General features: G+C 32.4%; 2 protein-coding genes across 4 annotated transcripts; one reads left to right on the top strand and one right to left on the bottom strand.

The window, feature by feature from the left end:
* Nucleotides 1-18: 18 nt before the first annotated feature.
* Nucleotides 19-1672, bottom strand: LOC144853563 (uncharacterized). 2 transcript variants are annotated; one of them, XM_078711269.1, is made up of 3 exons: nucleotides 1611-1672; nucleotides 435-1243; nucleotides 19-184 (listed from the first exon to the last, which is right to left on the bottom strand). In XM_078711269.1, exons 2-3 carry the CDS (start codon nucleotides 1212-1214, stop codon nucleotides 131-133), a joined length of 834 nt encoding a protein of 277 aa, XP_078567395.1. In that variant the 5' UTR covers nucleotides 1215-1243; nucleotides 1611-1672; the 3' UTR covers nucleotides 19-130. The 2 variants fall into 2 exon arrangements, with proteins under 2 accessions (XP_078567395.1, XP_078567396.1); XM_078711270.1 differs by having other exon boundaries at nucleotides 1621-1668.
* A 115-nt stretch (nucleotides 1673-1787) lies between these two features.
* Nucleotides 1788-12715, top strand: LOC144853550 (CST complex subunit CTC1-like). 2 transcript variants are annotated; one of them, XM_078711253.1, is made up of 22 exons: nucleotides 1788-1917; nucleotides 2219-2288; nucleotides 2516-2599; nucleotides 2823-2870; nucleotides 3204-3476; nucleotides 3743-3804; nucleotides 4321-4426; nucleotides 4511-4573; nucleotides 5030-5157; nucleotides 5462-5606; nucleotides 5974-6102; nucleotides 6364-6742; nucleotides 7097-7473; nucleotides 7782-7837; nucleotides 8036-8260; nucleotides 8759-8825; nucleotides 8885-8916; nucleotides 9390-9536; nucleotides 10104-10190; nucleotides 10614-10779; nucleotides 11059-11158; nucleotides 11834-12715. In XM_078711253.1, exons 1-22 carry the CDS (start codon nucleotides 1820-1822, stop codon nucleotides 11887-11889), a joined length of 2898 nt encoding a protein of 965 aa, XP_078567379.1. In that variant the 5' UTR covers nucleotides 1788-1819; the 3' UTR covers nucleotides 11890-12715. The 2 variants fall into 2 exon arrangements, with proteins under 2 accessions (XP_078567379.1, XP_078567378.1); XM_078711252.1 differs by lacking the exon at nucleotides 8885-8916 and having other exon boundaries at nucleotides 8759-8857.
* Nucleotides 12716-15622: the final 2907 nt, after the last annotated feature.

Genomic DNA, 15622 nt, shown 5'->3' with positions numbered 1-15622 from the left:
TATTTGAAGAGAAACAATTTGAAAACACAATGTTTGTTTTATTTAAAGCAAGTTACAGTATACAGACATTTCAACTTTTGATGACTATTAAAAGGACTTGTTAAAGAATATTTGCCATCCATTAAAATGTCTACTCATCTTCAGTGTTTTCAGTGGATGATCCCAGTAAGATGAATCCCAAACCCTGCAAACAAAATAAAACTGTATTAACAATTTGTATAAAACAAATGCTATTATTGGAACCAGTCTCCCTTATTCACTTATTTTATTAGAAGAATATTTTTTTCTTTTCACATGCTTATACTTGCTTTTATATTTAAATTAAACTATAATTACAATGTAAAACAGAACCATTTACTGTAAATATAGATTTTAATAAGTATTTGTAATTACAGAAAATGAATATAATGTACATTTAGTGTGAAAAGATTTACCTTCCAGTGACTGGGTCTATCTTTGAATGGATTGTCACGCAAGTCAACTTTGGTGAGCTTTGCGAGTCCAACAAGGTGATCATCTGGTACACAAGACACATTATTTTTTGACAAAACCAAAGTGTTCAATCGAGTTTGCTTCAAACAACACAGCGGTACACTTTCCAAATCATTATCGCTTAAGTCAAAATAAGAGAAATTTCTAAGCTTTGAAAAGGATTCTGGAATGTGCGTTAGTTTATTTGATGCTAGGCTTAACCACTGAAGTTGTTGAAGATTGCCGAGTTCTGAAGGAAGGTCTCGTAAATGATTATCTCTTGCGCCCAGTTTTTTTAGTTTCTGCAGCAAGCCTAACTCTGGAGGTAGTGCTGTAAGTTGTGCACTGACGATCCAAAGTTGTTCCAAACTGCTAAGATCCCCAATTTCTGGTGGAAGAAACCCAAATTGATTATGGCTCAAACTGAGGTACTTTAGATTGATAAGCTGACCAAACCCAGAGGGAAGAACTGTGAGGCTGTTATAATCCAATGATAGTTCTTGAAGGTTTATCAAAGAGATAAGTTCAGTGGGTGGCATAATGAGATCATTATTGTTCAGGAGCAGTCGTTTGCAGTGAGAAAGACGTTGGATAACTGGAGGTAATATTTTAATGTTACGATGACTAAGGTTTACAGTTTTTTCCTGTTTCATAGATATTTCTGCAACATACTCTTCAACTCTTAGTGTGTTGGAGAGGACACTATTCTGTTGATCTCCTCCGGCAGACTTGTCCATTTTCATGCTAACATTGCATCTCTACACAATACAATCTTAAAGAAAAACAAAATCATTAACAAAAATTATATTATTACAGTGAATGGAATACCGTATTTTAGCAGCACAAAGTTTGGATATACTGTAGTATCATATTCTTCGCCACACCATGGGTTAGGTCTAGAGGTAGGTACGTGTAAATCATTTCGGTCGCCAGTCAATTCTAGGACTAGGCCTAGCCTAGCTAGCCTAGCTAGGCCCAGGCCAGGGCCTTGCCTGGCGTAGCGTATCATGCCACTAATTAGCCTATACACTGTAGCTTATCTACTTTATGTTAGCTATGCAAATTTAACGTCACGCATTGTGATGTTCATATAGTTTGTGATTTTTATATAAATTGTTGTTTAAAATGTAAAAATATACTTATAAATACAGGTCAGAAAACACCGTATGTTCGGCGTAGCTAGAAAAACAACTCATGCATGCAATTTGTAAACAAAAACAAAGTCAAGCGACCTCAACGTTTTGGTAGTAAATTAAACAGCTCCCTCTCTTGACGCGGTTGATTCAAAATGTAAACAATAACAACATGACTGGTGTCGCTCATCTCTTAATGAATAATTTACAGTAAAATGTCACATTCAAAAGTAAAAACAGCATGCAGGTCTAAGTCTACGAGGTCTACGTTCAATTTAATAGGACTCGTTGTTTGTAAAAGTCCACTTGTAGAGTAAGATTTATTTTCTGTTTTATTTAGTTTAGGCCTAGCTAGCTAGCCTTGTTGTTGTTTGTCTGAATGGACCGGGTCAAGGTGCTACACTACCATGCTTAAGAGGGAGCTAAACTAGCTAGGCCTATTAGTAGTTTTTACTAGCTAGACCAGGCCTAGAACGAGTAGAGCTAGGCCTGGGTAGTTGCCAAATTTCAATGATTTGCACGATTTGTAATTATTATGCAAGAATTTCATTGCGCAATTAATTATTAAATATTAATTTAATTGTATCATATCATTTTATGTTTTTTATCTTTAGAAAGAATGGAAGTAAAATGTTTTTATTTGAGTTGTCATGGCGACATAACCGACACTTTGTTGTTGCAAAGGTATGTGTAGTAAACTAACTGTCTGTCGTATTACCATGTATGCCGGTACTAGTAACCTAGTTAGAAAACGATTTACAGTCTTGACCAGCCGAGTGTAAAAAACAAAAATTATGGGGATTTCAGGGAAGCATGTTAATTTAAAAATCGTACTTCCTGAGTGAAGGGTTGTGGTACCGTTGTGTTTTCTAGTTGCAACAATTAACAAATCCTTTATACTTTTTTCAAAGGGTCAACAGTGGAAGTTGTACACTGAAATACAAGTACACAAGTATATTATCCTGTCAAACATGATTTCCACTACAATCACAAAGGTAAGTATTTACTATTTATAATTACCAACCAACATACCAATTGAAATCATTTCATTTTGCTGCATTAAACAATGCTTACGGACCAAAATTTTGTTTAATATAAAAAAATAATCAGGAGAAATTGCATTTTAATGGAGATGATTATCTGGGGAGGTTTCTGGTTTTTGAGGAGCTTTATTAGAAATGACAATACTGTTCAATACATAGTAATGTTTAATTGCAGGGTTTGGAAGAAAAAATCAAGGTATATGCTTGCACAAGTAAAACTGAGGTATTCATTTAAATTGTATTATTAAAGGTAGGGTTTTTGTGAATGTTGCTAAAACCAAAAAAAATCAAGGTATATGCATGCACAAGTAAAACTGAGGTATTCTTTTAAATTGTATTATTAAAGATAGGGTTTTTGTGAATGTTGCTAAAACCAAAAAAAATCAAGGTATATGCTTGCACAAGTAAAACTGAGGTATTCATTTTATTTGTATATTAAAGGTGGTTCCTCAAAATAGTGTTTTTGTGAATGTTACTAAAAACCAAAAAATTCTATCCCCATTTGGATTTGCCTTTAAGTATACCATAATGGAGGTGATTCCTCCTATGTTTCTAGATATCAGTAAAAGATGAAAGCCAATTACAATCACTTGAACAGGATGAAGACACAAACTGTATGGTACCAGATGCACCACAAGTCACTGACCAGTCCAATAAACCACCACAAGCCACTGACCAGTCCAATAAACCACCACAAGCCACTGACCAGTCCAATAAACCACCACAAGCCACTGACCAGTCTAATAAACCACCACAAGCCACTGACCAGTCCAATAAACACTCACTTTGTACTGAGGAATGCAATTCTGAAGCTGGTACATCATACCAAGTAAGACCAAGATAAACATATCTATTTTCTGTCTACACTATCAAACAGGTTTGCCCAAATATGGTAGTGGTATGCCCAAATATGGAAGTAATATGACATCATCATGTCAATTATGGTCACATCACATTTTTTTTGTCACATAAAGTTTGATAGTGTAGACAAGGCTTTAAAGATACAATGAGATGAAATTCCAAATATCTAATGGAATCAGAACAAAATATATATTTATATAACAATTATGATATTACAAACCATTGTATTTTTAGGGAATGGTGACAGATATAATTGATGCTAAGGCTGGCATTTATGAACTAGACGGTAGTATAAGGTAAATGAATGCTATTAGAGAAATTAATATAACTCATCAAAATTAGTTTCGAAACTAAATAATTACTTATAACCTCACTGTTGACATACAGTATCCTACTTAGCACCAACTTTACTGATAACCACTTTATGATTGGAGGTGTTTACAGCGATTTGTACTTTCTTTTGGGTTAGTAATCTATTTCTCCATATCTGATTTGATTTCAAGAGTTTTACTGCCAAAACTAAACAAAAACATCAATACTGTACTTTACATGTGTAAAGCTCTGTCTACACTATCAAATTTTTTGTGACAGAAAAATGTGTGTGTGTCATGGACATAATGATGTCATATCACTAATTCGGGCATATCACTACCATATTTGAGCACATCACACTATTTTTGTCAAACTAGTTTGATAGTATAGGCAGAGCTTTAAAGTTTCCTATACAGTATTGTGCTTCTGGTTTTGTATATTGTCATTTTTAATTGCAAACTTTTCTTGTCATTTATTATTGCTGTTGTCCTTCTTTATAGATTGTATATGACATACCTTAATAAAGATGTTGGCTGTGTTGTGCCCAACATTAAGGCTGGTTGCTATGTTACTGTATACAATGCTCACTTCAAAAAACTTTCAAAGGTAAAAATGATCTTTAAATTGTATTGTACATTTCACTTTTACATTAATGTTTTATGTTAAAGGTTTTACAAATTGTTCTTTCAGGTTGTTTATCTTGTATGTTGTATGCGATCTTGTGTTGAGGTTTTACCATTCAGGTCACCATTAGTAAGTTATGCTTGAATGATTGCAATGTATTCCTTTGATTTGTGGGTTTTTTACTGTGTTTTCTTTCCTTATGTTCTTTTGCCTCCTGTTATGTTTACCTATGTGTACCTTTTTTATTAAATCCTTGTTTACACTGAATGTTTTGTTTTAACCAAATCCATTGATTAGTTAGTGTGGACAGTCTAGTAAACTTATCTTTCAAGCTTTTTCTACACTATCAAACTAGTTTGACAAAATATGGTGGATATGAACTTATTTGACCAGTAACATATCGGGTCGGTAAAACTAACTTAAAGTTTTTACTCACAAATTTAGTTTAAACAATTACTATTTTGCTAGTAAACTGATTTTGTGGTAAGTAAAACAAGACAGGTTATACGAAGAATCTAATATCTAAATCTCTTATTCTCAATGTTGTTTTATTTTAATTATTTTTGTGTGTGTTTCTTAATCCAGTGTTTAGTTTCTTTGGATGACCCAGTTATCAAGCTAATCACACAATTTGTTCCTGGATTTTCCCTGTTGACCCACATGCACCAAATGCTAAAACAACTCACACTCAAGCTTCCAAAAAATGTCCACAGGTGAGTTATTATACCATGCCTTTTTTGTTTAGCAGGAATATTAAACATAACTGTCATTATTGAAATGTAATGTACAGTACCGTGAACTCTTTCAATGCTTGACACCATTGGCCTGACCTAATTTGTCTGGTTTTCTGGAAAGTATGACAATCTATATGTGTAAAAAAGAATTAGGGATCTATGATATCAAGAAAAATGTTGTCCTGCTTCTCCTGCTTACTACTGTACCTCAATCAAGATTTGTTACTCAATAATAAATATTTTTTTAAATAATTTAATTTTGATTTATTTACTACTTTTTCAGAAAAATAAGTTTAATAATTGGAACTATATTGGAAAGTAATGGTATGCAGAGAGTAACCCCATGGAAAAGAAATATTTATATTGAATTTTTTAATACACCTCACCAATCCTGTGTAGTGGATGATGTTCATAAAAACCAGTTGCAGGTACAGTAAACATGATCCTTATCTTTGCATTGAAATGGTTTATAAACGTCCCCACGTCTGTGCGTGTTCTTCCTGTATGGTACTTAATTACTGCCCTAATCAAACTTTTCCTTTGCCTACATGATGAAAAATTGGTAATGGTAAAAACACATGGTATAGGCATTAAAATTGATAGGAATTCATAGGAAAGGAATTCATAAAATTGTCAATACAATATCCTACATCAAATTAATTGTTTCATGATAATATTTGATTAATTTTAATTGAGATATTCTTTATCATGTGTAGTATAAGTTATGGTACCATTTGAAATTGTTGACAAATGACAATGCTTTATACGTCAAAGAATATTTTGTTGTTTTTGCAGAGTAGAATTACATTACCAAGTGTAGCAGACTTGAAGAAAGAAATCCTTCAATTATTTAGAGATGCAAATAAACATGATGAGAAAAGCTATAAGCAATACATTAGTCATTCAGATGTTAACAACTCAATGGTAAGTAAATCAAATACTCACTTAGACTTTGTTTGTATGTTTCTCTTTTGAACAGGATTGCCACCTTTCAGAAGGATAATGAATGAATTCACTTATGACAATGGCATAAAACGAACAAACATTTAATTTTTTAAGTATAAGCTCCCTGTTCTAGTTTTTGAAAAAAGGTATTTCCAGAGTCTAAATTGTATTCTTTCAGTTTAGCGCCCTGTCCCAACCTTGTCTTTTGCTTAATATATTTTTTAATACTTCTAAAAATAGATACTGGTTGGATTTCTGTCATCAAATCCTGACACTGGAGTCCTTCGTCTTCATGATGAAACAGGATCCATTGACTGCATCGCTACTTGTGTACAATCTAAAGGAATTGCCAGCCACAGTTGCAAGAACTCTACATGTTACCTACAAAAACACAAATCATTCCATGCACCATACTCTTGCAATTGTCCATATGCCCATATTTGGAATTTGAAAGGGCTTGTGAAAATGACTTGGTTTATTGTTGTACATGAGCAGTACGGTCAACAGGATGTAATTGGAGGGAGGTCATACATTGTATTTGACATGAGACAAGTTGTTTATATGACCACACAGAACCTACTGCAGAATGTACCTGCTGCTGGGGCTGCCTCAACAAAAGGTACTGTAGAATCATGGCACCTTCTGTATCTCATGTATCACTAAATACCTACATCAATATTATCAAGTTTGTACAAAAAATAATTTTCATAGTGAAAAGTTCTGTCTACACTATCAAACTAGTTTGAAAAAAAAAGTATGATGTGCCCAAATATGGTAGTGATATGACATCATCATGTCCATGGGCACATCACATTATTTTGTCACATAAAGTTTGATAGTGAAGACGGAGCTTTACTTGTAGCAGCAACTGTTAAATGTTGAGTTTTTCTCAATTTTACTAAAACACGTAGTGTACTGCAAACCTGTTAAATTTCATAAATTGATAAATAATGCTATTCTTTGGAAATTTCAGAAACCGACAGCTCCTCACAATTATTAACAATTAAAATAATGAAGAAAGGGAACCTTGTTCGAAGGCTTAGAAAAACTGACAACAGTCTGTTTTTCACAATTGATGGCATTGTATGTGAAGATAGCACAAAGAAGTGGTCACCAGATCTTGCTGCCTCTACATCTGCCAAACGTACCAGTTCATCTTGTAAAAGCAAACAAAATATCGTATTAAGGTTTGAAGGAACAGCTGTCAAATGGTACCCGGTGCTGTATATAGGATCTGTGTACAGGATTACAGTACAGCAGAATGCAGACAATAACTGCAAAGTGTTGTCACGGTTCAGTAATCACAACACGTTTACAGTCACTGAACATGATGCCATTGAACAATGTGCGGTATGTACATACAGTATTCCACCAACAAAAAATGAATAATGAAATATAATTGTTAATCTAAATATAACATAGTATTTTTATGTGGGATTGATGTATTTTTTAATGAATGTTTTTAATTGTAATTTTGTTCTATGTATGATGTAATTGTGAATGTTTTACCATATTTTCTATCGAGGAAAACAATTTTTCCATGTACACATTTTATATATGGAACAAATAAAGATTTGATTTGATATTAAATTTATGCATGACATGGCTCCCTTGTGATCTATGTAGTTCATAGCATTCCTACTTTATTCAATCATTAGGTGAATTCCTTGGATCAGCAAGTTAATATTTATTCTGTTAATGATGTTATTTCACGGTAAGTTCACACACCACTTTGCCTTATAAAGCTCTGTCTACACTATCAAACTTTATGTGAAAAAAAAGGGGTGTGCCTATATATGGACATTATGATGTCATACCATTCCTCTTCAGAAAAGACTCCATTTATATTGTTCTGCAATATACATATTGTCATAGTTGATGGATCTTCATATAAGCATCTTTGTTTTTATAGATTTAAATCATCCAAAGGTATTGTTTCTTTGATTGGAGTGATTGTATCATGTGATTCAAGTAACAAGTCACACCAACCGACCGAATCAGATACAGTATCCATGAATGTAAGGATTGTGGATATGAAATCTAGTCTTGATGCAACAGATAGTCTGTCAATATATATCAAATGTCCTAAGATACAGTATCCGTTAGGACTTGTTCCACAAGCTGTATTATATCTACAGTACGTATACTTTGAAGATTGGTTTACATATAATCACTACATTGCTATCATTAAGCTCTGTCTACACCATCAAACTTTATGTGACACAAAATGTGATGTACCCATATATGGACATGATGATGTCATATCACTACCATATTTGGGAATATTACTACCATATTTGGGCACATCACACATTTTGTAGAAGGAGCGCTACCATGAAATTGCTAGATTTAAGAGAATACACTGATAGGTACACCAATGATAGCAAAAACAAATTCTTTCTTTATGTTAATAAGATTAGCAGATAAAAGTGCATTGAAATTGCTATGTTTTATTTGAAATGTTATGAAAATCAGTCTGAATTTCCAAAACTTCATGAAAAAAAAAATGACTAATTTTAATTGTAATTTAAAGTGCATAAATTACAGATATTATAATCAATACAAAGCTAGAATGTACATTATCCAAATCATGTTTCCTTTAATTTTATTCATGTAGACATTTTTATTTTTGTAGAGGAATTGAAGTTGATAGTTACAAAGGCCGGTTACGTTGTCAAAGTGGACCTTTAACTTCAATACAGGTATTACAAATACCCAGTAGCGTTGATGATAGGTAAGTGGACCTTTAACTTCAATACAGGTATTACACATACCCAGTAGTGTTGATGATAGGTAAGTTGACCTTTAACATCAATACAGGTATTACAAATACCCAGTAGTGTTGATGATAGGTAAGTTGACCTATTATATATTCTTTAAAATAATATACTAGATAAAAATTTAATTCTAAATATTTCTTTGATCTTACATGAATAATGAAACCCACTACTCAGTAACAAATATATTAATATTTAAAAATAAATGTTAAAAAAAACTTTTTTGTTAAACCAGTTTCCAAGTATCATTTATTTTTAAACATCCATTTGAAACCAGATACAATTTTTTGAGAAACTATATTGATATTTATTCTCAAATTCTTTATAATGTTATGCATGTTTGGGCAATTTTTTGTTGTTTTTATGGTATCACAGATGTGATAATATTACATTGTATACATTTTATTTTGTTTATTCAAAACTGATATATAACTGCCTGGAGAAGTTGTTCATTTATAATATATAACAACAACTTTTTTTTTTACCCAGCACAACAAACTTATTTGATACAAAGGACCTCTCTAAAGCTCCACCAAGATATGTCATTCATATATTGCACTCACTTCTTTCTGGAAACAAAGAGAATGATTTTATTTTAAATGGATACATTAATACAATATACAGTCTAGAAATCAGGTAAGGTTACAACAGATTTTATTGCAGTATCTTCGGTTTACTGCAGTAATCCTTTATACTTTTGTATCATCAGAGTTACTGCAGTAAAGTATTAACATCATCATTACACACATTTGAACTACTGTTGGCAAAGTTGCTGTGGCCATTGTAAAAGTAGTACAGTACATTTTTCTAGTTCTTCTTTTATTATTTTCTTTGCCAAATGGCTGATATTATGTGCAGATAACATTCTGTAGATGTAGATGTGTGAAATGAATTTATATTATTAACATTATGTTGCAAAACATGTGATGTGCCTATATATGGACATGATGATGTCATATCACTACCATATTTGGACATATCACTTTGTCAAACTAGTTTTATAGTGTAGACTGAGCTTAAAGGCAAATTTAAACAGATGAGCGGTAACAGTAATAAAAATATATAGTGTCTATGTTATTTCTTATGACCATTTACACACAATGCCGAGCGGACGGGCGGGTTTCCGCTCAGGATAGATACAGATGATATGTAAGACAAGCTACATAGTTTTCCGCTTACTGTTACCGTTTTATTATTGTACAGATGGATATGCTATATGTGCAGATCTAATCAGTGTAGATGCTCAGCACAATCGCAGGCTGCTAAGGGTGAAATGAGTTTTAAAGCAAGGTAAACTTATTTACTTGTTGTAGTCAATGTTATGTTGTTCATATGGAATTTAATGAAAAATCATGTGAAAAGAAATCAAACAGGATTATACCATTGAATGCATTAAAATGTATTCAATCATTAACATGTCACAGAAGGACCATTGATAAAACACTTTGCCACTACTAAACCACATACACCCCAATTCCATAGATTGGGATGTACAGTAAGACAGTAGTGTAATACAGAGGCCCGAGGCTCCAGGTTTAGGAACCATAAGTGACCCTCCAACACTGGAAGCCTCAAGCTTTTTTATCTCTTTTCGACATATTTTAATGCCTGTTTTTCTCTGGCCACTGCTCAGGGGCCCCTGGGTTTAGCCAGTGAGCGCTCATAACTGTTACCCCACAGTATAATGATCTGGAAAAAAATGTGTTATTTCAGAGTTTTGATCGATGATGGAACTGCTGCTGTTAATGTATGGTTGTCAGACACTAAGTCGCTTGCATACATCTTATGCCTTCCTCATCTAAGATGGCAGCAGATATTAGATGTTGTTCAGGTTGATGGACCATTCCATTTCAACTTCTTTAATTCCACAAATGATCAGGTAACACTAAACAGCAACGTACTCACTAATTATGGGATCAGTGCTTTATTGGCTGCAAGAAAATCCTTGACCTTTGACAGAATTTGAATTGTTATAAAGTATGTCACCCATCAAACTGCACTGCAAAGAGTAACAATTTTGAAAATTGTAGATCCATACTTACTTGATCACCTGATCATTTTAACCAATCACTAGACGATAAATGTTTGAGCTATAATATAATAGAAACTATTAACATGATTTTATTTTTATTCTATTTTTTGTTACAAATATTTTTAGAGTAATGCTGTACTAAAGTTACTATGGATGCTGTGCAGAAGCAGTAAAGTAAAGAGACCAGTGCAGTTACTCTGTTCCTCTGCCTACCTTAGGACAACCGGTTAGTATATGGTTTGGCTTTAATATATCATTACAGTATATAATTGTTTTTATTCGATCAACAATTAAACATAACCAGGAGTGTAAGCAAAGCCCACTCCATATTACACTAATCACGCTGTTAAAATAAAAACTTGTACAACTAAATAAAACAGTTATAAATTTTGTTGATCTAACTCAATGTATGATGTACATTTACTAGTGGTGTTTAATGATTAACATTCCTAATAATATCTGTCATTTGAAATAAATGTTTAGTTATCATTGATGGCAGTTGTGTCTCTTTGATAGCAAACATCAAGAAGTGGCTTAGATTGCAGTGGAGTTGTGGCTGTGGTGCCTGTGAGGTTTGGCTACCAATCCTGGGTCCTGGGTTGAAGTCCTGTCATATGTCAGGATTTTTTCGAATGACAATTTACAACTCCACTCCCAAAAACATGTAATAAGACTTTGTTTATGTAGAGCATCTTGTGTATGGGATTGCTACCTTTAAAAAGGATAGTGAGTGAATTCGCTTATTGGCAATTTGCCTAAATTTATAAAAACAAAGACCATTTGCTAAAGCATTGTTAATCTTGTTTCCTACTATGCTAATCCGTAGTTAAGTTTAGATAAGTTTCTGAGCATGTCAATCCCAACAATTTTTAATCCACAATGATTTTTTTTTATTATTCAGATGATAAAAGTGATCAGTTATTTGTCAGTGCAATAGTAAACATGTATAACAGTTAAAGAGGAAAGATGTAACCAACACATGACAAAGAGGAAAGATGCAACCAACACATGACAACGAGGAAAGATGCAACCAACACATGACAAAGAGGAAAGATGCAACCAACACATGACAAAGAGGAAAGATGCAACCAACACAAGACAACGAGGAAAGATGCAACCAACACATGACAACGAGGAAAGATGCAACCAACACAAGACAAAGAGGAAAGATGCAACCAACACATGACAACGAGGAAAGATGCAACCAACACAAGACAACGAGGAAAGATGCAACCAACACATGACAACAAGGAAAGATGCAACCAACACAAGACAACGAGGAAAGATGTAACCAACACATGACAAAGAGGAAAGATGCAACCAACACAAGACAATGAGGAAAGATGCAACCAACACATGACAACGAGGAAAGATGCAACCAACACATGACAACGAGGAAAGATGCAACCACCACAAGACAACGAGGAAAGATGCAACCAACACATGACAACGAGGAAAGATGCAACCAACACATGACAACGAGGAAAGATGCAACCAACACATGACAAAGAGGAAAGATGCAACCAACACATGACAAAGAGGAAAGATGCAACCAACACATGACAAAGGGGAAAGATGCAACCAACACAAGACAAAGAGGAAAGATGCAACCAACACAAGACAAAGAGGAAATTTTGCCATTTGAAAAATTCCTATTCGAAAAATACCCAAAATATCGATGCAATGATATGGGTATATATTGCTTTGTAGCATCTTATAGAGCCATATTAACCAGTTTTTTTTGAAAAATAAAAGGGTCGAAATTTTGTCTTTTTTCGAAAAATGCCCAAAATATCGACTTTTTAAAATTCAATTATTATTCAATAATATGGGTATATATTGCTTTGTAGCATCTTATAGAGCCATATTAAGCATTTTTTTCGAAAAATACAATGGTCGAAATTTTGCCATTTTTATGAAAAAATCCCTGTGCTATAGTACAGGGATTTTTTCGAAAAATGCCCAAAATATCGACTTTTTAAAATTCAATTATTATGCAATATTATGGGTATATATTGCTTTATAGCATCTTATAGAGCCATATTAAGCAGTTTTGTCGAAAAATAAAATGGTCGAAATTTTGCCATTTTTAAAAAAAAATCCCTGTACTATAGTACAAGGATTTTTCGAAAAATGCCCAAAATATCGACTTTTTAAAATTCAATTATTATGCAATAATATGGGTATATATTGCTTTGTAGCATCTTATAGAGCCATATTAAGCAGTTTTGTCGAAAAATAAAAGGGTCGAAATTTTGCCATTTTTCGAAAAAATCCCTGTGCTATAATAGTACAGGGATTTTTTCGAAAAATGCCCAAAATATCGACTTTTTAAAATTCAATTATTATGCAATATTATGGGTATATATTGCTTTGTAGCATCTTATAGAGCCATATTAAGCAGTTTTGTCGAAAAATAAAAGGGTCAAAATTCTGCCATTTTTTGAAAGAAATCCCTGTACTATAGTACAGGGATTTTCTGAAAAATGCCCAAAATATCGACTTTTTAAAATTCAATTATTATGCAATAATATGGGTATATATTGCTTTATAGCATCTTATAGAGCCATATTAAGCAGTTTTGTCGAGAAATAAAAGGGTCGAAATTTTGCCATTTTTAAAAAAAAATCCCTGTACTATGCCAAAAATATCGACTTTTTAAAATTCAATTATTATGCAATAATATGGGTATATATTGCTTTATAGCATCTTATAGAGCCATATTAAGCAGTTTTGTCGAAAAATAAAATGGTCGAAATTTTGCCATTTATAAAAAAAAATCCCTGTACTATAGTACAGGGATTTTTCGAAAAATGCCCAAAATATCGACTTTTTAAAATTCAATTATTATGCAATAATATGGGTATATATTGCTTTGTAGCATCTTATAGAGCCATATTAAGCAGTTTTGTCGAAAAATAAAAGGGTCGAAATTTTGCCATTTTTTGAAAAAATCCCTGTGCTATAGTACAGGAATTTTTTCGAAAAATGCCCAAAGTATCGACTTTTTAAAATTCAATTATTATGCAATAATATGGGTATATATTGCTTTGTAGCATCTTATAGAGCCATATTAAGCAGTTTTGTCGAAAAATAAAAGGGTCAAAATTCTGCCATTTTTTGAAAAAAATCCCTGTACTATAGTACAGGGATTTTCTGAAAAATGCCCAAAATATCGACTTTTTAAAATTCAATTATTATGCAATAATATGGGTATATATTGCTTTATAGCATCTTATAGAGCCATATTAAGCAGTTTTGTCGAGAAATTAAAGGGTCGAAATTTTGCCATTTTTAAAAAAAAATCCCTGTACTATGCCCAAAATATTGACTTTTTAAAATTCAATTATTATGCAATAATATGGGTATATATTGCTTTGTAGCATCTTATAGAGCCATATTAATCAGTTTTGTCGAAAAATAAAAGGGTCAAAATTCTGCCATTTTTTGAAAGAGATCCCTGTACTATAGTACAGGGATTTTCTGAAAAATGCCCAAAATATCGACTTTTTAAAATTCAATTATTATGCAATAATATAGGTATATATTGCTTTATAGCATCTTATAGAGCCATATTAAGCAGTTTTGTCGAGAAATAAAAGGGTCGAAATTTTGCCATTTTTCGAAAAAATCCCTGTGCTATAGTACAGGGATTTTTTCGAAAAATGCCCAAAATATCGACTTTTTAAAATTCAATTATTATGCAATATTATGGGTATATATTGCTTTGTAGCATCTTATAGAGCCATATTAAGCAGTTTTGTCGAAAAATAAAAGGGTCAAAATTCTGCCATTTTTTGAAAAAAATCCCTGTACTATAGTACAGGGATTTTCTGAAAAATGCCCAAAATATCGACTTTTTAAAATTCAATTATTATGCAATAATATGGGTATATATTGCTTTATAGCATCTTATAGAGCCATATTAAGCAGTTTTGTCGAGAAATAAAAGGGTCGAAATTTTGCCATTTTAAAAAAAAAATCCCTGTACTATGCCAAAAATATCGACTTTTTAAAATTCAATTATTATGCAATAATATGGGTATATATTGCTTTGTAGCATCTTATAGAGCCATATTAAGCAGTTTTGTCGAAAAATAAAATGGTCGAAATTTTGCCATTTATAAAAAAAAATCCCTGTACTATAGTACAGGGATTTTTCGAAAAATGCCCAAAATATCGACTTTTTAAAATTCAATTATTATGCAATAATATGGGTATATATTGCTTTGTAGCATCTTATAGAGCCATATTAAGCAGTTTTGTCGAGAAATAAAAGGGTCGAAATTTTGCCATTTTTCGAAAAAATCCCTGTGCTATAGTACAGGGATTTTTCGAAAAATGCCCAAAATATCGACTTTTTCAATTTCAATTATTATGCAATAATATGGGTATATATTGCTTTAGAGCATCTTATAGAGCCATATTAAGCAGTTTTGTCCAAAAATAAAAGGGTCGAAAATTTTCTTAAAAATCTTTTAAAAAAAATCCCTGTGCTATAGTACAGGGATTTTTTCGAAAAATGCCCAAAATATCCACTTTTTTAAATTCAATAATTATGCGATAATATTGACATATGCACATATATTGTGTTATCATCATCTTATAGGGCCATAGTAACTAGTTATTTAAAAAAAATAAAAGGGTCGGAAATTTTCTATTTTTCGAAAATTTCCCTGTACTGTTAGTA

This window comes from Antedon bifida, chromosome 10 (genome assembly GCF_963402885.1).
Source record: "Antedon bifida chromosome 10, ecAntBifi1.1, whole genome shotgun sequence".
NCBI lineage: Eukaryota > Metazoa > Echinodermata > Crinoidea > Comatulida > Antedonidae > Antedon > Antedon bifida.
Note: the sequence above shows the minus strand (reverse complement) of the source record. Positions and strands in the feature narration are given on the sequence as shown.